The 25987-nt window shown below is 37.6% G+C and overlaps 2 protein-coding genes across 4 annotated transcripts in view; one reads left to right on the top strand and one right to left on the bottom strand.

The window, feature by feature from the left end:
- PLEKHH2 (pleckstrin homology, MyTH4 and FERM domain containing H2) overlaps positions 1–25987 on the top strand; it is a 123044-nt gene that overhangs the window by 16188 nt on the left and 80869 nt on the right. For all 3 annotated transcript variants that reach the window (XM_057558079.1, XM_057558080.1, XM_007190100.3), the window contains exon 3: positions 24952–25014. In XM_057558079.1, coding sequence (XP_057414062.1) covers positions 24952–25014 — 63 coding nt within the window. The remainder of the gene's footprint in view (positions 1–24951; positions 25015–25987) is intronic.
- Positions 21648–24810, bottom strand: C1GALT1C1L (C1GALT1 specific chaperone 1 like). The gene is given in 5 exon segments (XM_028168464.1): positions 21648–21898; positions 21901–22068; positions 22071–22183; positions 22185–22632; positions 24789–24810. Coding segments are annotated over 5 exon segments (1002 nt in total).

Here is a 25987-nt window from a genome sequence, read left to right as displayed (position 1 = left end):
CTGAATTATTTTTCTTTCCTCTGAGATTATTTTCCACTTGTATGTTTGTTTGTTTGTTTGTTTTCAGGTTGCAGGCTTTTCTCAAATGTCTGATGATCTTTGGTGGTCCGTTTATATTTAAGAATGAGATATCTGAAAAGCTGACCAACAATTGTGTATAAATAGTCAGTGCTGGTCAACTGTCAATGTTTGCTTTAGAATGAGTGGGTGGGAGACGGCTTATTACACCATGAGCCCATAAATGCCACAGTTGTTGGACTAGAGCCCTCCGAGTAATTTATTCAGCATTATAAGAGAAGAACATTTCAGTTTTTTAACAGAAGTAAATGCTTAGCTGCTGCACATTCGCCACACGGGGATAAGTGAGAAGGTTTCAGGGAGTTAGTTGACTCTAAGGGCCACGTGTTTTCCATTAATACCCACTATTCCCAGCCCCACACTCACTTCCCCCTGTAGGTCTTTTATTATTTTTTTTTTATAAATTTATTTTTTTAATTTATTTTTTAAAATTTATTTATTTATTTATTTATTTCTGGCTGTGTTGGGTCTTCATTTCTGTGCGAGGGCTTTCTCCAGTTGCAGTGAGCGGGGGCCACTCTTCATCGCGGTGCGCGGGCCTCTCACTGTCGCGACCTCTCCCGTTGCGGAGCACAGGCTCCAGACGCGCAGGCTCAGTAGTTGTGGCTCACGGGCTTAGCTGCTCCGCGGCATGTGGGATCCTCCCAGACCAGGGCTCGAACCCGTGTCCCCTGCATTGGCAGGCAGATTCTCAACCACTGCGCCACCAGGGAAGCCCATAAATTTATTTATTTATTTATTTATTTTTGGCTGTGTTGGGTCTTAGTTTCTGTGCAAGGGCTTTCTCCAGTTGCGGCGAGCGGGGGCCACTCTTCATCGTGGTGCGCGGGCCTCTCACTGTCGCGGCCTCTCCCGTTGCGGAGCACAGGCTCCAGACGCGCAGGCTCAGTAGTTGTGGCTCACGGGCTTAGCTGCTCCGCGGCATATGGGATCTTCCCAGACCAGGGCTCGAACCCGTGTCCCCTGCATTGGCAGGCAGATTCTTAACCACTGCGCCACCAGGGAAGCCCCCCCTGTAGGTCTTTACAGGGTTGTGCAGGGCATTCAGCTCCCAGGGGAGAAGTTCAGGACCCTCCAATCCTTATTCTAGGCTGCGGTTTCTGTCACTCTGCTTCACCAAAAACAAGAGAATTAAGTGAAATATGTATATTTAATGGTGAACTTGTCCTCCCACTCCCAGCCTTCTTCTTCTACATGGTTCCTAAAATGCTGGCAGCCAATTCTACAGGAGGAGATTGAAAGTCTCTGGGCAATCTTATCAGCCCAGGTGGAAAGAGGTAATAATGCTGACATCAGTGGTTCTCCAACAGAAAGTCTAGCCAGATCACCTAATATTAAAGTTCATGATCAGCAAGCTCTATATATGTGTAAAAGCTTCTAGTCAGCTTTTTAGTTCCTTACCTTTAAACATCAGTGGGCATCTCATGAATGACCAGACATCTGATGAAGGCCTCTAACATGGAAGATAGAGAACAACCAATCAGAAAAAACCAATATCGCCTATGCAGGGAAAAAAGAAACAAAACAAATAAAATCCTATCATTTAATATTCCCAGAGAGAAAAGATATTGCATCCATGAAACAAGGAATATTCAGGAAATAAAAAGAACCCTCGAAAAATTAAAATCATGATAGAAGAAATTAGTCAATTTAATAAAGAGTTTGGGATATAAACTTAAGGTAAGTTCCTGGGAAGTAGAGAAAGATGTTGAAGAGATGGAACACAGGAGAGAAAAGAGAAATTTAGAGGACCAGTCCACTACGTCCAAGCTCTGGATAACAGGACATCTAGAGGGGAGAATATCAGTGAAATGATGCACAGAGGTTTCCCAGGATTGAAGGATGCAAGATTCCAGATTGAGAGGGTCTACCAAGTGCCTTGCACAACAGATAAAAATAGTTCCACGCCAAGGCACATCATCATGAAAGTTCAGAATATATAGACCAAAGAAAAGATTCTGCAAGCTTTCCAAGAGAAAAAACATGTCACATACAAAGGATCAGGAATTAGAATGGCTTGGACTTCTCAAAAGCAACGCTAGAAGTTAGGAGATAATGAAAAAATGCATTCAAAATTCTGAAGGAAAGTGACATCAAACTCGGAATTCTGTACTGAGGCCAGTTATGAATTTTATCTGAAGGTAGAATAAAGAGATTTTTAAGACATGTGGGGTCCGGTAACCTTTCTGAGGTATCTCCAGAAGGATATGCTCCATTAAAAGGAAGAAGTAAACCAAAAGAGAGGAAAGCATAAGATATAGTAAATAGGAGATTCAATGTGGGAGGAAGTTGAAGGGCCTTCCCAAGAAGACAGCAGTGCCCAGGCAGAAAGAGGAGCCAGTCTGTATTGACACAGGTCAGAGGCTTTAGGAGCAGCTTCAGGAAGATGAAATTGGTGGAAAATTAGATGTGAATGAGCATCTTGAGAGATGATTTAGACAGTGATGTGAATTTGGAGTTGAACTATTAAGTTCATAGAAAGCTAAGTAAATAAAAGAACAAGACACTTTAGGGAAAAAAGTTACATAGCAAAGGAAAAAGTAACCATAGTCTACTACATGGTTCCTCTTTGACTATCATACATAGTCACAATAATACTAATGAAGAACAGTGATTTAACCAAAGGTAAGATATAAACATATTGGAAGAATGGGAGTGTACCTGTGTTGATGGCAAGGAGATCAAAGAGCTAAATCTTCATTCTCTGTAAAGGAAGTAAGTAGGAAATCACTAAACTGAAGAAGTCAACAGAAATAGAAGCATGTTATTTAGAACACGTAAGGAAATAATAAGAGCATTCATTGATCAAAAGAATACAATTATTTTATTAAAAAATCTTATGAAACTGGTTGACACAATGTGTATTTATGGCTTTGATCAACATTAAAAAACCAGAAAAATTAAATCAAACTGTGAAATAGATGGACTTGTTCAGTTTTTTGGGAGGAAATCTTCTTAATAGGATGTTTCCATGGAAATCACTTTCTAAACAAAATAATTTATTTTGTGTATTCAGAGTATATCAAAAAGAATCAAACCTTCTGGGTTATATACTTTGGGTTTTTTTTTGTTTTGCTTTGAAGTATAGTTGATTTACAATATTGTGTTAGTTTCAGGTGTACAGCAAAGTGCTTCTGTTATATATATGTGTGTGTCTGTGTATGTATATACAGAATATATATATATATATTCTTTTTCAGATTCTTTTCCACTATAGGTTATTACAAATATTGAATATTGAGTACTGTTCACTGTGTCATACAGTAAATCCTTGTTGCTTATCTATTTTATATATTGTAGTGTCTATCTGTTAATCCCATAGTCCTGATTTATCTCCCCCCCCCATTCCCTTTCCCCTTTGGTAACCATAAGTTTGTTTTCTATGTCTGTGTGTCTGTTTCTGTTTTGTAAATAGATTCATTTGTATTATTTTTTAGATTCCACATATAAGTGATATCATAATATTTGTCTTTCTCTGACTTACTTAGTATGATAATCTCTAGGTCCATCCATATTGCTGCAAATGGCAATATTTCATTCTTTTTTTATGGCTGAGTAATGTTCCTGTATATATGTGTGTGTGTGTGTGTATACACACACACACACACACACACCCCACATCTTCTTTATCCACTCATCTGTTGATGAACACTTAGGTTGCTTCCATGTCTTGGCTATTGTAAATAGTGTTTCAGTGAACATTGGGGTACATGTATCTTTTCAGATTAGAGTTTTCATCTTTTCCAGATATATGTCCAGGAGTGGGATTGCTGGATCATATGGTAGCTCTATTTTTAGTTTTTTAAGGAATCTCCATACTGTTTTCCATAGTGGTTGCACCAATTTACATTCCCACGAACAGTGTAGGAGGGTTCCCTCTTTTCTACACCCTCTCCAGCATTTATTTGTAGGGTTTTTAATGATAGCCGTTCTGACTGGTGATAACTCATTGTGGTTTTGATTTACATTTCTCTAATAATTAGCAGTGTTGAGCATCTTTTCATGTGCCTGTTGGCCATCTGTATGTCTCCCTTGGAGAAATATCTATTTAGGTCTCTGCCCATTTTTTGATTGGGTTGTTCGGTTTTTTTGATATTGAATTGTATGAGCTGTGTATATTTTGGAAATTACTGGGTTTTATATATATATATATTTTTTTAAACTTTTTTATTAATTTATTTATTTTTATGTATTTATTTTTGGCTGCGTTGGGTCTTTGTTGCTGCACGCAGGCTCTTTCTAGCTGCAGCAAGTGGGGGTCACCCCTCGTTGCGGTGCATGTACTCTTCACTGCGGTGGCTTCTCCTGTTGTGGAGCACGGGCTTCAGGTGCGTGGGCTTCAGTAGTTCTGGCGCATGGGCTCAGTAGTTGTGGCTCGTGGGTCAAGAGTGCAGGCTCAGTAGTTATGGCACACGGGCTTAGTTGTTCTGCGGCATGTGGGATCTTCCCGGACCAGCACTCGAACCCGTGTCCCCCGCGTTGGTAGGCAGACTCCCAACCACTGCGCCACCAGGGAAGTCCCATGATCATATGATTTTTATCCTTCATTTTGTTAATGTGATGTATCACATGGACTGATTTGTGGATGTTGAATCATCCATGCATCCCTAGAATAAAACCCACTTGATCGTAGTGTATGATCCTTTTAATGTATTGTTGAATTTGGTTTGTTAATATTTTGTTGAGGATTTTTGCATCTGTATTCATCAGGGACATTGGCCTATAATTTTCTTTTCTTGTGACATCCTTGTTTGGTTTTGGTATCAGGATAATGCTGGCCTTGTAAAATGCGTTTGGAAGAATTCCTTCCTCTTCTGTGTTTTTTAAGAGTTTGAGAAGGATTGGTATTAATTCTTTGAATGCTTGGTGGAATTCACCAGTGAAGGCATCTGGTCCTGGACTTTTGTTTGTTGGGAGAGTTTTGATTACTGATTCAGTCTCCTTACTAGTAATCCATCTGTTCAGATTTTCTTTTTCATCATAATTCAATATTTGTAGGCTGTATGTTTCTACAAATTTATCCATTTCTTCTAGGTTGCTCTATTTTTTGGCATGTAATTTTTCATAGTAGTCTCTTATGATTCTTTGTATTTCTGTGGTATCAGTGGTAATATCTCCTCTTTCATTTCTGATTTTATTTATTTGAGTCCTCTCTCTTGTTTTCTTGGTGAGTCTAGCTATAGGTTTGTCAGTTTTCTTTATCTTTTCAAAGAATCAACTCTTAAGTATATTGATCTTTTCTACTGTCTTTTTAGTCTCCAATTTATTTCTCCTCTAATCTTTGTTATTTCTTTCCTTTTATTAATTTTGGACTTTGTTTGTTCCTCTTTTTCTAGTTCCTTGAGGTGTAGGTTGTTTATTTGAGACTTTTCTTCTTTCTTGAAGTAGACATTTATTGCTGTGAACATCCCTCGTAGAATTGCTTTTGCGGCATCCCATGGATTTTGGTATGTTACATGTCCATTTTCATTTACTCCAGGTATTTTTTTATTTCTCTTTTGATTTTTTTCTTTGGCCCATTTGGTTTTCAGTAGCATGTTGTTTAATCTCCACGTATTTGTGAATTTTTTCAGTTTTCATGTAATCAATTTCTGTTTTCATATTACTGTGGTTAGAAAAGATGCTTGATGTGATTTCAACCCTCTTAAATTTATTAAGACTGATTTTATCACCTAACATATGGCCTCTTTAAATGTATCTGAAATCACAATAAATGTATTATTTCTATATATCATATTGATGAAGTTTTCATTATCTCCCTGTTCCCATGCTTTTTTTCCTCTCTGATGCTTTGGAAGCTATGGACTGAATTTCTGTTCTTTTAAGTGATTGTCCTTAACTCTTTTTTTTAAAGAAGGCCAGCAAAAATACTTTATATTGTAACAATAAAACTTGAAACCGAATGTATCAAGGAAACATTAGGGAGTTGGTGATAATTACAAACAAACAAAAAAAATCTCTATATAAGTTGGCATTGTGGTAGGGGGTTGGTGAAGGAAAGGATGGAAACCAATAGCAATGGAGAGCTGAGCATCAAAACAGGAACTGCTGAAACTGTTAGGATGGCCAGCACTGATTTTTCTTTAGAGAGCACTCTTTAGAGAATGAGCATTTTCTAGAACTTAAAAAACAGCACCTTCAATTTAAGCTTTCAGTCAAGCTCTTGGAATTTAGGTAATTATTTAGCATTGAAGATGCTAGAAGGTGTTAAATGTGTAAGTCCAGTATAAGCCATAAAATGGGAGAATGTCAGGCAACCAGAAAGACTTCAATTGCCCCATCTTTCCTAAAGAGAACTAGTGGTTTTTCCAACATAATCATGAAACTGCCTACTTTGAAAGCCTGAGGTGGTGTGGGGATACATTGGGATAGGGCGTGATGGAATCACATTTTGGGTAGAAATATTAATACAACTGAAGGAAATCTTTCACCTTGGAGAATAATTTAGCCCTCAACATCTCCTTAGTCTGCCATGGCTTTGCAACAGCAGCAGACTTTTAATTTGTAATATATATAAATGTGTTTTCATAAAAAGAAGAAATATAAGTATAAATATGTTTTAAAGGCTAGACCCAAAATGGCACGATGTCACTTCCACTGCATTCTGTGTGTTAAGGCAGGTCACAAAGCCATCACAGAGTCAAGAGAAGGGACAGGAGACCTCACCTCTCAGTGAGAGAAGTGACATGTACTTACAGGGAGGAAAGGAATTGATGGTGGCCATTTTGGGTGGCTGTCTAACCCTAATCAGTCACTTTAATTCACTCAGACTCTTGCATTCCAACTTGTGTCCTTGCTTCCTCACATTACAGCTGAACTCACAAAAGTCACTAATGACCTCTTAACTAGCATATATTTACATATATTATTTAATCACACTGCATTTCATTTACATGTATCTTTCAGTATGTCATTTACATATTTTTTAAAACTTTTTATTAAAGAAGTTTTCAAACATACAGAAGTGAGCAGAATATTATAATGGACTCCAGGTACACATCACCCAGCTTTAATGGTTATTAACTCAGGACCAATCCTGTTTCACCTATACCCTGCCCTACTTCTCCTCTCCTATGTTATGTTGAAGCAAAGCCTCAATATATTATTTAATCCATCTATGTATATTTTTAATGAATATATGGTATCTCTTTAAATATTTACACAATCCCCTGTTTGGGGACATTCATGGCTTTTATTTTTATCATTCAAATTATAACACCGCAACTGCTACCACGTATTTCTAATTAATGAAACACCAACAGCTCTTTCACATCACTTTTACATTTTTTTTTTTATCCTCATAACTTCCTGTCAGGTAGGTAGAATAGGTTATATTATCCCTATTTTAATAGGGAATTAAGAAGAATTTTAGAGCCCAATGCCAAATTGTTGGTAAATAGTAGAATTAGAATTAGAACCCAGTGTCTTAAATCTATAGTTTGTTCATTTTCAACTAAACCTTGCTAACTTAAAGTTATTCATAAAATGCGGTAGAAATACACAGCTTTAAATTTTTCTGTATAAATATTCATTGAACACCTATTAAGTATTAGATACTATGCTTTACACTTTCCTGTTTAATTGTCACATAAATAGTATGAGATAAGTGTTATCTCACTTTACAGGTAAAGAATGCAGACTCAGGGAGGTAAATGTCTTACCCATCATTACACAGCTTATAAGTAGTGGAATCTGGATTCTGATTTAGGTCTTCCTGCCTCCAAGTTCAGTGCTCTTTCCACTTTTCCCTATATTCATATTTCAAGGACTATCCCTTTTAAATTAAAGCAGAAATACTTTTTGGACATATCCTTTTAATTAACTCACTGTATTCAAAGGCATATCCATATAATTTTCACGTCCAGCAAATTCAGTTTATTTGTAACCTTATATACCAAGTCCTATGAAATGCTGTGTGTGTGTAATGCTTTTTATAGTGGAAAAATCATTTTTTGTAAGGTTATTTCTTGCTGGCAAGCTTTTAGAATTTTACTGAGTGACTGGTATGTGCAAAGATATGGTGTTACGGAGGATATAAAGGGTACTCACACATGAAATATGTCTTCAAGCAACTTACAGTGTAGTTGTGAAAATAGTACAGGTAGAAAGTAAATGCCATAGGAACAGAAAAAAAAGTTATTTGACAGTTGTAAAAATAACGCTGCTATCCTTCATACAGGCATAGTGCTTTACAGATGTCATTTCATTCAATAATTTATAATATATTGAATACCTATTATGTATAAAGAGCTGTATCAGGGTATGTAACAGTGAGGCAAACAGACAAGGCTTCTGCCCTCACTGTTGTCACTAAAAAGCAAACACTTCAGAAAGAGAAATCTGACAAGATATTTCTATAGTCCTTGTCTTAGTCCTTTCAGGCTGCTATAACAAAATGTCACAAACTGGGTGCTTATAAACAGCGGAAATTTATTTCTCACAGTTTTGGAGGCTGGAAATCTGAGATCAGGGCACCAGCAACATTGGGTGAGGGTACTTTCCTGGGTTGCAGACTTATCATTATATCCTCACTCGGCAGAAGGACTCAGGGAGCTCTGTGGGATCTAGGGCACTAATCTCATTTGTGAGGGCCCAGCTCTCATGACCCAGTCACCTTCCAAAGGTCCCACCTTCTTTTTTTTTTTTTAATCAGTCATCAATTTTATACACATTAGTGTATACATGTCAATCCCAATCGCCCAATTCAGCACAACACCATCCCCACCCCACTGCGGTTTTCCCCCTTGGTGTCCATATGTTTGTTCTCTACATCTGTGTCTCAACTTCTGCCCTGCAAACTGGTTCATCTGTATCATTTTTCTAGGTTCCACATACATGCGTTAATATACAATATTTGTTTTTCTCTTTCTAACTTACTTCACTCTGTATGATAGTCTCTAGATCCATCCACGTCTCAACAAATGACTCAATTTCGTTCCTTTTTAAGGCTGAGTAATATTCCATTGTATATATGTACCACATCTTCTTTATCCATTCGTCTGTCAATGGACATTTAGGTTGCTTCCATGACCTGGCTATTGTAAATAGTGCTGCAATGAACATTGGGGTGCATGTGTCTTTTTGAATTACGGTTTTCTCTGGGTATATGCCCAGTAGTGGGATTGCTGGTTCATATGGTAATTCTATTTTTAGTTTTTTAAGGAACCTCCATATTGTTCTCCATAGTGGCTGTATCAATTTATATTCCCACCAACAGTGCAAGAGAGTTCCCTTTTCTCCACACCCTCTCCAGCATTTGTTGTTCATAGATTTTCTGATGATGCCCATTCTAACTGGTGTGAGGTTATACCTCATTGTAGTTTTGATTTACATTTCTCTAATAATTAGTGATGTTGAGCAGCTTTTCATGTGCTTCTTGGCCATCTGTATGTCCTCTTTGGGGAAATGTCTGTTTAGGTCTTCTGCCCATTTTTGGATTGGGTTGTTTGTTTCTTTAATATTGAGCTGAATGAGCTGTTTATATATTTTGGAGATTAATCCTTTGTCCATTGATTCGTTTGCAAATATTTTCTCCCATTCTGAGGGTTGTCTTTTCGTCTTGTTTATGGTTTCCTTTGCTGTGCAAAAGCTTTGAAGTTTCATTAGGTCCCATTTGTTTATTTTTGTTTTTATTTCCATTACTCTAGGAGGTGGATCAAAAAAGATCTTGCTGTGATTTATGTCAAAGAGTGTTCTTCCTATGTTTTCCTCTAAGAGTTTTATAGTGTCCGGTCTTACATTTAGGTCTCGAATCCATTTTGAGTTTATTTTTGTGTATGGTGTTAGGGAGTATTCTAATTTCATTCTTTTACATGTAGCTGTCCAGTTTTCCCAGCACCACTTATTGAAGAGACTGTCTTTTCTCCATTGTATATCTTTGCCTCCTTTTTCATACATTAGTTGACCATAGGTGTGTGGGTTTATCTCTGGGCTTTCTATCTTGTTCCATTGATCTATGTTTCTGTTTTTGTGCCAGTACCATATTGTCTTGATTACTGTAGCTTTGTAGTATAGTCTGAAGTCAGGGAGTCTGATTCCTCCAGCTCCGTTTTTTTCTCTCAAGACTGCTTTGGCTATTCGGGGTCTTTTGTGTCTCCATACAAATTTTAAGATGATTTGTTCTAGTTCCGTAAAAATGCCATTGGTAATTTGATAGGGATCGCATTGAATCTGTAGATTGCTTTGGGTAGTATACTCATTTTCACAATGTTGATTCTTCCAATCCAAGAACATGGTACATCTCTCCATCTGTTGGTATCATCTTTAATTTCTTTCATCAGTGTCTTATAGTTTTCTGCATACAGGTCTTTTGTCTCCCTAGGTAGGTTTATTCCTAGGTATTTTATTCTTTTTGTTGCAATGGTAAATGGGAGTGTTTCCATAATTTCTCTTTCAGATTTTTCATCATTAGTGTATAGGAATGCAAGAGATTTCTGTGCATTAATTTTGTATCCTGCAATTTTACCAAATTCATTGGTTAGCTCTAGTAGTTTTCTGGTGGCATTTTTAGGATTCTCTATGTATAGTATCATGTCATCTGCAAACAGTGACAGTTTTACTTCTTCTTTTCCAATTTGTATTCCTTTTATTTCTTTTTCTTCTCTGATGGCCGTGGCTAGGACTTCCAAAACTATGTTGAATAATAGTGGCAAGAGTGGACATCCTTGTCTTGTTCCTGATCTTACAGGAAATGCTTTCAGTTTTTCACCATTGAGAATGATGTTTGCTGTGGGTTTGTCATATATGGCCTTTATTATGTTGAGGTAGGTTCCCTCTATGCCCACTTTCTGGAGAGTTTTTACCATAAATGGGTGTGGAATTTTGTCAAAAGCTTTTTCTGCATCTATTGAGATGATCATATGGTTTTTATTCTTCAATTTGTTAATATGGTGTATCACATTGATTGATTTGCATATACTGAAGAATCCTTGCATCCCTGGGATAAATCCCACTTGATCGTGGTGTATGATCCTTTTAATGTGTTGTTGGATTCTGTTTGCTAGTATTTTGTTGAGGATTTTTGCATCTATATTCATCAGTGATATTGGTCTGTAATTTTCTTTTTTTGTAGTATCTTTGTCTGGTTTTGGAATCAGGGTGATGGTGGCCTCATAGAATGAGTTTGGGAGTGTTCCTTCCTCTCCAATTTTTTGGAAGAGTTTGAGAAGGATGGGTGTTAGCTCTTCTCTAAATGTTTGATAGAATTCACCTGTGAAGCCATCTGGCCCTGGACTTTTGTTTGTTGGAAGATTTTTAATCACAGTTTCAATTTCATTACTTGTGATTGGTCTGTTCATATTTTCTGTTTCTTCCTGGTTCAGCCTTGGAAGGTTATACCTTTCTAAGAATTTGTCCATTTCTTCCAGGTTGTCTACTTTATTGGCATAGAGTTGCTTGTAGTAGTCTCTTAGAATGCTTTGTATTTCTGCAGTGTCTGTTGTAACTTCTCCTTTTTCATTTCTAATTTTATTGATTTGATTTGAGTCCTCTCCCTCTTTTTCTTGATGAGTCTGGCTAATGGCTTATCAATTTTGTTTATCTTCTCAAAGAACCAGCTTTTAGTTTTATTGATCTTTGCTATTGTTTTCTTTGTTTCTATTTCCTTTATTTCCGCTCTGATCTTTATGATTTCTTTCCTTCTTCTAACTTTGGGTTTTGTTTGTTCTTCTTTCTCTAGTTCCTTTAGGTGTAAGGTTAGATATAAACTTCCCTCTTAGAACTGCTTTTGCTACATCCCGTAGGTTTTGGATCATCGTGTTTTCATTGTCATTTTTCTCTAGGTATTTTTTGATTTCTTCTTTGATTTCTTCACTGATCTCTTGGTTATTTAGTAACGTATTGTTTAGCCTCCATGTGTTTGTGCTTTTCATGTTTTTTTCCCTGTAATTCATTTCTAATCTCATAGCGTTGTGGTCAGAATTTTGATATGATTTCAATTTTCTTAAATTTACTGAGGCTTTATTTGTGACCCAAGATGTGATCTATCCTGGAGAATGTTCCGTGCACACTTGAGAAGAACGTGTAATCTGCTGTTTTTGGATGGAATGTCCTATAAATATCAATTAAATCTATTTGGTTTATTGTGTTATTTAAAGCTTCTGTTTCCTTATTTATTTTCATTTTGGATGATCTGTCCATTGGTGTAAGTGAGGTGTTAAAGTCCCCCACTATTATTGTGTTACTGTCGATTTCCTCTTTTATAGCTGTTAGCAGTTGCCTTATGTATTGAGGTGCTCCTATGTTGGGTGCATATATATTTATAATTGTTATATCTTCTTCTTGGATTGATCCCTTGATCATTATGTAGTGTCCTTCCTTGTCTCTTGTAACATTCTTTATTTTAAAGTCTATTTTATCTGATATGAGTATAGCTACTCCAGCTTTCTTTTGATTTCCACTTGCATGGAATATCTTTTTCCATCCCCTCATTTTCAGTCTGTATGTGTCCCTAGGTCTGAAGTGGGTCTCTTGTAGACAGCATGTATATGGGTCTTGTTTTTGTATCCATTCAGCAAGCCTGTATCTTTTGGTTGGAGCATTTAATCCATTCACGTTTAAGGTAATTATCTATATGTATGTTCCTATGACCATTTTCTTAATTGTTTTGGGTTTGTTTTTGTAGGTCCTTTTCTTCTCTTGTGTTTCCCACTTAGAGAAGTTCCTTTAGCATTTGTTGTAGAGCTGGTTTGGTGGTGCTGAATTCTCGTAGCTTTTGCTTGTCTGTAAAGCTTTTGATTTCTCCATCAAATCTAAGTGAGATCCTTGCCGGGTAGAGTAATCTTGGTTGTAGGTTCTTCCCTTTCATCACTTTAAGTATATCATGCCACTCCCTTCTGGCTTGTAGAGTTTCTGCTGAGAAATCAGCTGTTAACCTTATGGGAGTTCCCTTGTATGTTATTTGTCATTTTTCCCTTGCTGCTTTCAATAATTTTTCTTTGTCTTTAATTTTTGCCAATTTGATTACTATGTGTCTCGGCATGTTTCTCCTTGGGTTTATCCTGTATGGGACTCTCTGCGCTTCCTGGACTTGGGTGGCTATTTCCTTTCCCATGTTAGGGAAGTTTTCAACTCTAATCTCTTCAAATATTTTCTCTGGTCCTTTCTCTCTCTCTTCTCCTTCTGGGACCCCTATAATGTGAATGTTGTTGCGTTTAATGTTGTCCCAGAGGTCTCTTAGGCTGTCTTCATTTCTTTTCATTCTTTTTTCTTTAGTCTGTTCCACAGCAGTGAATTCCACCATTCTGTCTTCCAGGTCACTTATCCGTTCTTCTGCCTCAGTTATTCTACTATTGATTTCTTCTAGTGTAGTTTTCATTTCAGTTATTGTATTGTTTATCTCTGTTTGTTTGTTCTTTAATTCTTCTAGGTCTTTGTTAAACATTTCTTGCATCTTCTCGATCTTTGCCTCCATTCTTATTCCGAGGTCCTGGATCATCTTCACTCTCATTATTCTGAATTCTTTTTCTGGAAGGTTGCCTATCTCCACTTCATTTAGTTGTTTTTCTGGGGTTTTATTTTGTTCCTTCATCTGGTATATAGCCCTCTGCCTTTTCATCTTGTCTGTCTTTCTGTGAATGTGGTTTTTGTTCCACAGGCTGCAGGATTGTAGTTTTTCTTACTTCTGCTGTCTGCCCTCTGGTGGTTGAGGCTATCTAGGAGGCTTGATGGGAGGCTCTCTAAACAAGATAATTTTTAAAACTGCTAGTATGGATGGTCTCCTGCACAGGTGGGGGGTGGCTGTGGCTCACCGTGGGGACAAGGAAACTGGCAGCAGAAGTTCTGGGAAGTACTCCTTGGCGTGAGCCCTCCCAGAGTCTGTCATTAGCCCCACCAAACACCCCAGGCAGCGGTCCCACCTTCTAACACCATTATTTTGGGTGTTAGAAGTCCAGCATGTGAAACTGGGGGGACACAAACAAAAAAGTCTAAAGAATAAAATTTCATATAAATACCACATTTAAAAAAAATTGAAGTACAGTTGATTTACAATGTTGTGTTAATTTCAGGTGTTACAGCAAAGTGATTCAGATATATATATATATATATATATATACATACACATACACACACACATATATATATATATTCTTTTTCAGATTCTTTTCCACTATAGGTTATTACAAGATATTGAATATAGTTCCCTGTGCTATACAGTGGGTCCTTGTTTTTTTATCTGTTTTATATATAGTAGTGTGCATCTGTTAATCTCAAACTCCTAATTCTAAATACCATCTTAATCAGATATGGGTGAGACTCAAGGTATGATTCATTCTAAGAAAATTCCCCCCAGCTGTGATTCTGTGAAATCAAACAAATTATGTGCTTCCAAAATACAATGATGGGACAGGTATAGAATGGACATTTCATTCCAAAAGGGAGAAATAGGAGAGAAAGAAGGGGTAACAGGTTCCAAGTAAGTCCAAAACCCCAGAAGACAAACAACATTAAATCTTAAAGCTTGAGAAAAATCTTCTTTAATTAGATGTTCTGTTCTGTGGGGCAGAGGTCTTACCTTCCAGACCCACCTGAGGCATGGTATGGGGGTGGTCTCACCCTCTGGACACACAGGGATGTGCTCGCCTCCCATGGCTTTATTGGGTGTAGCCACACAGCAGCTCTCACGAGTTGCAATTGCATGCTGGTGGTTCTACCAGTCTGGGGCCCCAAGGGTGGCCTGATGGCTTCACTGGCACTGCCCTGGTAGTGGCTCCCTTCAGTGACCTTGCCCTCAAGTGACCCTCTGCTTGGGTTGTGGGCCCATGGCTCCAGGTTGCTTCATCTTTCTAAATCTAGGTGGAGGTAGCCATGCCCCTGTGGCTCTGCTGGGCAGGATAGAGCCCCCATAGCTTTGGGCAGTACCACTTTGATTTAGGCAGAGGTCGGTCATCTGGCCTGTTGAAACCCAGGCAGTAACCCCACCCATCTACCACGTTTTGAAACTGAGGAGGCAGCCCTAATGATCTCTCTCTCTTTTTTTTTTAAATTTTTATTGGAGTATAGTTGATTTATAGTGCTGTGTTAGTTTCTGCTGTACAGCAAAGTGAATCAGTTATACATATACATATATCCACTCTTCTTTAGATTCTTTTCCCATATAGTCATTACAGAGTATTGAGTAGAGTTCCCTGTGCTAAACAATAGGTCCTTATTAGTTATCTATTTTATATATAGTAGTGTGTACATGTCAATCCCAATCTCCCAGTTTATCCCTCTCCCCCTTCCTCCCCAGTAACCGTAAGTTTGTTTTCTACATCTGTGACTATACTTTGTAAATTAGTTCATTTGTACCTTTTTTTAGATTCCACATGTAAGCGATATCATATGATATTTGTCTGTCTCTGACTTACTTCACTTAGTATGATAATCTCTAGGTCCATCCATGTTGCTGCAAATGGCATTATTTCATTCTTTTTATGGCTGATTAATATTTCATTGTATATATGTACCACATCTTCTTTATCCATTCCTCTGTTGATGGACACTTAGGTTGCTTCCATGTCTTGACTATTGTAAACAGTGCTGCAGTGAACATTGGGGTGCATGTATCCTTTTGGATTATGGTTTTCTCCAGATGTATGCCCAATAGTGGGATTGCTGGATCATATGGTAGTTCTATTTTTAGTTTTATAAGGAACCTCCATACTGTTCTCCATAGTGGTTATGTCAATTTACATTCCCACCAACAGTGCAAGAGGGTTCCCTTTTCTCCACACCCTCTCCAGCATTTATTGTTTGTAGACTTTATGATGGTGGCCATTCTGACCTGTGTGAGGTGATACCTTATTGTAGTTTTGATTCGCATTTCTCTGATGATGAGTGATGTTGAGCATGTTTTCATGTGCTTCTTGGCCATCTGTATGTCTTCTTTGGAGAAATGTCTATTTAGATCTTCTGCCCATTTATTGATTGTGTTGTTCGTTTTTTTGACATAGAGCTGCATGAGCTGTTTGTATATTTTGGAGATTAATTCCTTGTTAGTTGCTTCCTTTGCAAATAGTTTTTCCCATTCTGTGGGTTGTCTTTTCATTTTGTTTATGGTTTCCTTTGCTGTGCAGAAGCTTTTAACTTTACTTAGGTCCGATTTGTTTATTTTATTTTTTATTTTACTTTTTAAATTTATTTTATTTATTTTTGACTGTGTTGGGTCTTCGTTGCTGCGTGCAGGCTTTCTCTAGTTGCGGCTAGTGGGGGCTACTCTTCATTGCGGTGTGTGGGCTTCTCACTGCAGTGGCTTCTCTTGTTGCGGAGCACAGGCTCTAGGCGTGCAGGCTTCAGTAGTTGTGGCGCGTGGGCTCAGTAGTTGTGGCTCACGGGCTCTAGAGCACAGGCTCAGTAGTTGTGGCACACAGGCTTAGTTGCTCCGTGGCATGTGGGATCTTCCTGGACCAGGGCTCGAAACTGTGTTCCCTGCATTGGCAGGTGGGTTCTTAACCACTGAGCCACCAGTTAAGCCCCTATTTCTGTTTTTATTTTCGTTACTGTAGGAGGTGGATCAAAAAAGATATTGCTGCGATTAATGTCAAAGAATGTTCTGCCTCTGTTTTCCTCTAAGAGTTTTATAGTGTCTGGCCTTACATTTAGGTCTTTGATCCATTTCGAGTTTACTTTTTCTTTTTAAATTATTTATTTATTTATTTATTTTTGGCTGCGTTGGGTCTTCATTGCTGCACTCGGGCTTTGTCCAGTTGCGGCGAGTGGGGGCTACTCTTTGTTGCAGTGCGTGGGCTTCTCATTGCGGTGGCTTCTCTTGTTGCAGAGCACAGGCTCTAGGTGTGTGGGCTTCAGTAGTTGTGGCACGCAGGCTCAGTAGTTGTGGCTCGCAGGCTCTAGAGCACAGGCTCACGGGCTCTAGAGTGCAGGGTCAGTAGTTGTGGCGCATTGAGTTTACTTTTGTGTATGGTGTTAGAGAGTGTTCTAATTTCATTTTTTACATGTAGCTGTCCAATTTTCCCAACACCACTTATTGAAGAGACTGTCTTTTTCTCCATTGTACACTCTTGCTTCCTTTGTCAGAGATTAATTGACCATAGGTGCGTGAGTTTATTTCTGGGCTTTCTGTCCTGTCACATTGATCTATGTGTCTGTTTTTGTGCCAGTACCATACTGTTTTGATTACTGTAGCCTTGTAGTATAGTCTGAAGTCAGGGAGTGTGATTCTTTCAGCTCTGTTTTTCTTTCTCAGGATTGCTTTGACTATTCAGGGTTTTTTGTGTTTCTATATAAATTTTAGAATTTTTTTTTCTAGTTTTGTGAAAAATGCCATTGGTAATTTGATAAGGATTGCATTGAATCTGTAGATTGCTTTGGGTAGTATGGTTATTTTGACAATATTGATTCTTCCAATCCAAGAACATGGTATATCCTTCCATCTGTTTGTGTCATCTCTGGTTTCTTTCATCAGCATCTTATAGTTTTCAGAGTAGAGGTCTTTTGTCTCCTTAAGTAGGTTTATTCCTAGGTATTATATTCTTTATGATGTGATTTTCCTTGATTACTCTTTCAGATCATTCATTGTTAGTGTTTACAAATGCAAGAGATTTCTGTGTATTAATTTTATATCCTGCAACTTTACCAAATTCATTGATGAGCTCTAGTAGTTTTCTGGTAGCATCTTTAGGATTTTCTATGTATAGTATCATGTCATCTGCAAACAGTGAAAGTTTTACTTCTTCTTTTCCAATTTGGATTCCTTTTATTTCTTTTTCTTTTCTGATTATCACGGCTAGGACTTCCAAAGCTATGTTGAATAAAAGTGGTGACAATGGACATCCTTGCCTTGTTCCTGATGTTAGAGGGAATGCTTTCAGCCTTTCACCATTGAGAACGATGTTAGCTGTGGAGCCCTGATGATCTCTGAATTACGTTTATGGTCCTCCTTTCCTTGTCTTTAACAATAGCCTGTATTCACAGCCATATAGTCCTGTCCTGTAAAATCTAAGTCCAACAGCCTTCCTCATTCCTTCTTCTTCAGTTCAAATGGACTGTTCTCCTGCTGGGGCAGCTGATTCAGTCTGTGGTTCAAACCCATACTAATCTCTTAATCACAAGGTGGCTTGGCCACACCCTGTTCTCTCTGGAACAAGCTTTCTCATTTCTTTCAATATGGATAGGCCGAAAATTTTCCGTTTCTGCATCCTATTTGGTTAACAATTCCATCTCTAAGTCATTCTCTCTTTTCATATTTTACTGTAAGCATTCAAAAAGAACCAGACCACTCCTTAAACACTTGGCTTAGAAATTTCCTCAGCTGTATATCCAATTTCATCACTCACAAGTTCTCCTTTCCACAAAACACTAGGACATGAACACAGTTCAGCAAAGCTCTTTACCACTTTATAACAAGGATCGCTTTTCCTGCAGTTTCCAATAACATGTTCCTCATGTCCGTCTGAGACCTTAACAGAACAGCCTTTACCATCCGTCATTTCTACCAACATTCTGTTCACAATCCTTAGGTATACTCTCCAAGAAGATTGAGGCTTTCTCTATAGCTTTCCTGTTCTCCTTCTGAGCTCTCACCAGAATTGCTTTTAATGGTTCGTTCATGGCAATGTAGGTTTTTTCTACTATGCACCTTAGAATTCTCCCAGTCTCTTTCTGTTACCCAGTTCCAAAGTTGCTTCCGCATTTTTAGATATTTGTTACAGAGGCACTGCACTCTCAGTACCAATTTTCTGTCTTAGTCTGTTCGGGTTGCTATAACAAAATACAACAGACTCTGTAGTTTGCAAACAATAGAAACCTATTTCACCCAGTTCTGGAGGCTGGAAGTCTGATACCAGGATTCCAGCAAGATCAGGTTAGGGCCCTCTTCTGAGTTGTAGACTTCCTGTATTTTCACCTGGCAGAAGGGGCTAGGAGCTCTGTGCGATCTCTATTATAAAAGCCCTAATCCCATTCATGAGCGGTCCACCCTCAGGATTTAATCACCATTACTTTGGGCACTAGGATTCCAACATGTGAATTTTGGGGGGACACAAACATTCAGATCAGAGTGGTCCTCTTGAGAAACTATTAAATCTTTCTAAAAATTATTATTATTAAAACTTTGTCTTTTTAGAGCAGCTTAGGGTTCACAGAAAAATTGGGTGGAGGATACAAATTTCTTGTATAGTCCCTGCCCCCACACATGTATAGCCTTCCCCATTATTAACATCCCCCACCAGAATGGTACATGTTACAAATTGTTGACCCTACATAGACACATCATTGTCACTCCAAGTTCATAGTTTCACTCTTGGTGTTGTACATTCCATGGGCTTGGACAATGTCTAATGACATGTATCCATCATTATGGTATCATACAGAGCATTTCCACAGCCCTAAAAACCTTCTGTGCTCTTTTTTATTCATCCCTCCCCCACCCCAATCCCTGGCAACCACTGATCTCTTTATTGTCTCCATAGTTTTACAGAATGTTATATAGTTGGAATCATACTTTATGTAGCCTTTTCAGATTGGTTTCTTTCACTTAATAATATGTATTTAAGTTTCCTCCATGCCTTTTCATAGCTTAATAGCTTATTTCCTTTTAGCCCTAAATAATATTTCATTGTCTGGATATACCACAGTTTATCCAGTCATCTACTGAAGGCCATCTTGGTGGCTTCCAAGTTTTGGCAATTATGAATAAAACTGCTATAAATATCTGTGTGCAAGTTTTTTTTTAAGATTTTTTTTAAATTAATTAATTATTTATTTTTGGCTGCGTTGGGTCTCCGTTGCTGCACACGGGCTTTCTCTAGTTGAGGCAAGTGGGGACTACTCTTTGTTGTGGTGCGTGGGCTTCTCATTGCGGTGGCTTCTCTTGCTGTGGAGCACGGGCTCTAGGCACATGGGCTTCAGTAATTGTGGCACATGGGCTTAGTTGCTCTGTGGCATGTGGGATATTACTGGACCAGGGGTCGAACCCGTGTCCCCTGCATTGGCAGGCGGATTCTTAACCACTGCACCACCAGGGATGTCCCTGTATGCAAGTTTTTATGTGAACATAAGTTTTCAACTCCTTTGGGTAAATACCAAGGAGCACACTTGCTGGATAGTATGGTAAGAGTATGTTTAATTTTATAAGAAACCATAAAAATGTCTTCCAAAGTGGCTATACCATTTTGCATTCCCATGAGCAATGAATGAGAGTTCCTGTTGCTCCACATTATTGCTAGCACTTCGTGTTGTCAATGTTCTGGATTTTGGCCATTCTAATAGGTATGTCAGTCTTTTTTTTTTTTTTTTTTTTTATTAATTAATTTATTTTTGTCTGTATTGGGTCTTCGGTTCGTGCGAGGGCTTTCTCCAGTTGCGGCAAGCAGGGGCCACTCTTCATCGCGGTGCGGGGACCGCTCTTCATCGCGGTGCGCGGGCCTTTCTCCATCGCGGCCCCTCCCGTTGCGGGGCACAGGCTCCAGACGCGCAGGCTCAGCAATTGTGGCTCACGGGCCCAGCTGCTCCGTGGCATGTGGGATCTTCCCAGACCAGGGCTCGAACCCGTGTCCCCTGCATTAGCAGGCAGATTCTCAACCACTGCGCCACCAGGGAAGCCCCAGTCTTTTTTTTTTTTACTAGCAAAATTTTACAGAGCAGCAATCTGTGAATTTTCCTGTTTTTCCTGACAATCTCAAAAATATTCAAAATTGAGGCTAAGGCTGCACAAGTGCAAAAGTTCCCCTGAAAACACAATGTAGTTGCATTGCAGAGGTGATGATTGTTAGCATATTGTCAGTAGTGAAAGAATGTGGTGTTGGCATGTGCATGCCAGTTAGTTTTTTGGATAAGGAATATCCTAGACAGGAGACACAATGCTTGTCCAACTGCTTGACATAATGCTGCAGTCTGTAACAATGACTCAATAAAATGCTTTGAGACAACAATACTTGCTTATTAAACATTTGAAATATCTTCACAAAAATTAAAGGTGACATGATGTCCAGTGAATGCACTTGGGAAGTATCTATTTACGTATCCAAATATTTGAAACCTCTTTCAGAATCTAGATCCCTGCAGTAAACCTCCTTTTAAAAAATGCTGCCATGTGGACAGGAAGTTAAATTGCCATATATGGTGATAATGGAATGTTTTACATTTTTATTATCCAATAGAAATATAAAGTAAGACACATATGTAATTTTAAAATTTCTTAAATAGATAAAAGAAAGCTAAAAAGAAATCTTCCATTAAATAAAAGAAAGATAAAAAAAAAAATCCTCCATAGGGAATTCCCTGGCAGTCCAGTGTTTAGGACTTGGCACTTTCACTGCTGGGCCCGGGTTCAATCCCTGGTCAAGGAACTAAGATCCCACAAGCCGCACGGCACAGCCAAAATAAATAAATAAATAAAAGAATGCTAAAAATTTCTAACAACATTAATAAACTGTAAAAGAAACAGGTGACATTAATTTTAATGTTATATTTTATTTAATGCAACATATCCAAAATATTATCATTTCATTGTTGAGTCAGTATGAACAATTACTGAGATTTTTATACTTTTTGTACTAGGTTTTCAAATAATATTATTGAATGGAGTGTGTATTTTATACTTATGCTACATGTCAATTTGGACTAGCCACATTTCAAGCACTCTTGGACAACACAGTCCTATTATTTCCCAACCCTCTGTCATTTTCTGAACCATTTGAAGGCAAGAAAATCAGTGTGTCATTGAAATAATGTCCAAATGCCCTGAGCTGGTACACACCATCCATCATTACTATCATCTTTTCGGGAGTCAGTCCATTAAAAGTAATAGCCATATCTGAACAGCAGGCTTCTACTACTTGCTGAGGGTTACTAGACATTGTCTCTTGAATAAGACATGCAGTAGTTTTGTATTTATAAATAGAGTTCTTCCTTTGGAATCCTCTGCATTTTCTGCAAGAACTCCTGCATATTTCAGGCAGACTGCCAGTTGCATATCTTCAGATAACTTCCAAATCACACTTTGATCTGCATACTTTTCAGACTTATTCAGAAGTCTGTTAAGTCTTTTCATAGCTCTATACTTAAAACAATTCCTTCTCCCATAGTCACGTATTCAGGGTCACCAGATGTTATAGTGTGGCCCAGATAAAAAGGTTGTGATGCATCCCTAGTAAACAGAAGATACTTTGTTTTCAATGACAGTAAATGTAGTGGGATGTGCAAGAAAGAACCAGTTGTAGTTGTTGCCGTGCTTCCCAAAGACATATTTGTACCTCTTCCTCATCTGTGTCCACATGTCATTTTTTGTCTTAAACAAACCATCATTTTCAGTACTCTAGTGCTCTGTTTTGTCACAGTGTTTGGTCTAAGTCTCTTTCAGTACAGCCCAATAATACTCATCATTGGGTTCTACAAGGATGGTAGAGTAAATACAGATACTTTTACTCAGCTCCATGCGTTCCACTTCTGAAATGTTTAAGAAATCTTTTGTGTTAGGTGGGCAAAGGTGATGGTGCTCATGGTCTTGAGTTTTACCTGTGTCGAATGGTAATTTGCCCATAGTTATCAAAACACAGCAAATTCTCCCAACCAGTGTACCCTTAAAAAATGATACAGTACACTCATAACAGAAACCATCTTTCAGACATTGAGAACAACGCACACCTCAGTTGGGGTCCCTGTCACCCAGGCGGTCCAGAGCGGGCAGCTCCCTGCTGGGCTGTTGTAGCTGCAGGAGGCTGCTTCTCTGTGGTTTTCAAGAAGGAGGCGGGTCTGGCATGTCGGCTATGGGGGTGGTACCCAGGGTGCTGTGAGTTTGAGATGCTTTGGAAGTTAAGGGCGTCTGGGAATATCAGCCAACAATAAAATTGATAATGAACACAGATTGAGCCACAGACGGCTCTAAGTGTTGACCAGACTTCAATACTCAGTAAAAAATAATTCAAAATTTAGTTTTACATCCTGGTTGTGTATGATGTTAACTTGCATTGGGTCCTTTTTAAGACATTTGTTTATTTTACTTATAATATTCATTTTACTATTTTACCTTAACTCTCCAAACTTATTTTTATTCCCACCCTCTAAAATCTCCAAACTTTCTCTTCTCCACAGAACTTTTAAAAAATACCCAGATATTTTTCCATTCTCTGTGCTGTATGCTTTTGTGGACGTGTGTGTTTAATCGGAGTATCTTCTATACTCTTTCCATCAGGATCTGTAAGAATTAAAACTCCTCAGTTGTGACTTAAACATACCACCTATGGAGCTTATGAGAATACACCACTTTCTGATATCACTGGGACTTTTTTTTTCTATATTAAGCCTGTGTCAATGTATCTTTTGTTTTTTTTTTCTTCTTTTTAAGAATTTTTATTATTTATTTTTTATTGAAGTATAGTTGATTTACAATGTTGTGTTAGTTTCAGGTGTACAGCAAAGTGATTCCATATATATATATATATATATATATATATATATATATATATATATATATATATATATTCTTTTTCAGATTCTTTTCCCATATAGGTTATTACAAAATATCGAGTATAGTTCCCTGTGCTATATAGTAGGTCCTTGTTGTTTATTTTATATATAGTAATGTGTATATGTTACTCCCAAATTCCTAATTTATCCCTCCACTGCTCATTGGAAAATTTTTTTTTAACATCTTTATTAGAGTATAATTGCTTTACAATGGTGTGTTAGTTTCTGCTTTATAACAAAGTGAATCAGCTATACATATATATATATCCCCATATCTCTTCCCTCTTGCGTCTCCCTTCCTCCCACCCTCCCTATCCCACCCCTCTAGGTGGTCACAAAGCACCGAGCTGATCTCCCTGTGCTATGCTGCTGCTTCCCACTAGCTATCGGTTTTACATTTGGTAGTGTATATATGTCCATGCCACTCTCTCACTTTGTCCCAGCTTACCCTTCCCCCTCCCCGTGTCCTCAAGTCCATTCTCTAATAGGTCTGCGTCTTTATTCCCATCCTGCCCCTAGGTTCTTCATGACCATTTTTTTTTTTTTAGATTCCATATATATGTGTTAGCATATGGTATTTGTTTTTCTCTTTCTGACTTACTTCACTCTGTATGACAGACTCTAGGTCTATCCCTCTCACTACAGATAACTCAATTTTGTTTCTTTTTATGGCTGAGTAATATTCCATTGTATATATGTACCACATCTTCTTTATCCATTCAACTGTTGATGGACACTTAGGTTGCTTCCATGTCCTGGCTATTGTAAATAGAGCTGCAATGAACATTGTGGTACATGACTCTTCTTGAATTATGGTTTTCTTAGGGTATATGCCCAGTAGTGGGATTGTTGGGTCGTATGGTAGTTGTATTTTTAGTTTTTTAAGGAACCTCCGTACTGTTCTCCATAGTGGCTGTATCAATTTACATTCCCACCAACAGTGCAAGAGGGTTCCCTTTTTTCCACACCCTCTCCAGCATTTATTGTTTGTAGATTTTTTGATGATGGCCATTGTGACTGGTGTGAGATGATATCTCATTGTAGTTTTGATTTGCATTTCTCTAATGATTAGTGATGTTGAGCATTCTTTCATGTGTTTGTTGGCAATCTGTATATCTTCTTTGGAGAAATGTCTATTTTTGATCAACAAATGAAATATGACATTTGAGGTCTTACTGTTCTCTTAGATTTAATTTCTTGTTCTTAATATGTGTTAACCAGTGATTTCTAACATATAGTCCAGTGAAGAAAATTCTATTGATGAATACTCACGTAGTATATATTACATTGTATTAAAAGTATCAAACCTTTGTATTTTGTTTGATCCATTTTTAAATATGCCCTGAAAGAGCTTTTAATGTGCTAAATTGTATGCAATTCATCTTCACTGAAGTATTTTAAATGTTCTTAAAGAATTCCAAAAGGGAAATATGAATTTTTCTATTTTTTATATCTTTTCTCACTTTTCAGATGCAGCAGCTTGAGAGACAAGTTATTGATGCTGAACGTCAAGCAGAAAAAGCTTTTCAACAGGTAGGGTATAGTTCTAGTTAAAAAATTGTTTTCTGCCTCTACCAATATAAACATTGTTTTGCCCAAAACAATCCTGAAAATAGTCTTCAGCTGTCCTCCTCATTTTATCATTTTTACTGTTCATGAGCTGGTTCCATAGAGAAAATGGAGAATCTAACTTTGTTTTGCCCCTTAATAAATTTTCAAAAGGACAAAAATGCTTCTATTCGGAAGTTTTATCTTACTTATGAAAAAAATCAAATATGACTTTTATGGTTATGGTTATGCCTAACCATAATGACATTTTATGTATAAATATGTTCATGGCAGCTTTATTTGTAGTAATAAAGAGTTGGAAATAATATGAATGCCATTTTATAGGAGAATGAATTAGAGAACTGTATCTATTCCATGAAATATTAAACAACCATTAAAAATAACTATTACAAAGAATTTATGCAAATATAGAAAAATGCTTAGAGTTATATTAGGAAAAATATATACAGATTTTTATATTTAACATGTTAATAGATATGGGAAGAAAAAGTCAAACCTAAGAGTTTAAAAAAAAAGCTGTTAGGAAACATCCTGAAATTTGTGTTTGTGGAATTATGGATGATTGGTTTTTTTCTTCTGTATCTTCATACTTTCTAGTTTTTGATTTTGGTACTACTTTTACTTTAAAAAAATAATGTTTTGATAAATTACTTAACCCTTTCTGGGCCTTGCCAACAGTAAAATGAGCTGTTTGGATGAGCCCACCAGCCTTAAAGTTTGTCTAAGGAGACTAAATTGATAATTTCACATTTTATGAAAAGATCTCTGTCAGATTCAGTCAAGTCAAGAATTTCAGAAGTCTTACATACAAAATTATTTCTTCCAAGAAGTGTATATTCAATTTCTTATACTTGCTCTAAGTTTGTCATGTTTCTTCCTTCAGTTTGAGTACTACCGAATCTTGTTTTCACCTAAAAGATTTAATTTTACACAGTAG

Source organism: Balaenoptera acutorostrata, chromosome 12 (genome assembly GCF_949987535.1).
Source record: "Balaenoptera acutorostrata chromosome 12, mBalAcu1.1, whole genome shotgun sequence".
Classification (NCBI taxonomy): domain Eukaryota; kingdom Metazoa; phylum Chordata; class Mammalia; order Artiodactyla; family Balaenopteridae; genus Balaenoptera; species Balaenoptera acutorostrata.
This window is presented reverse-complemented; position numbering and strand designations above follow the sequence as displayed.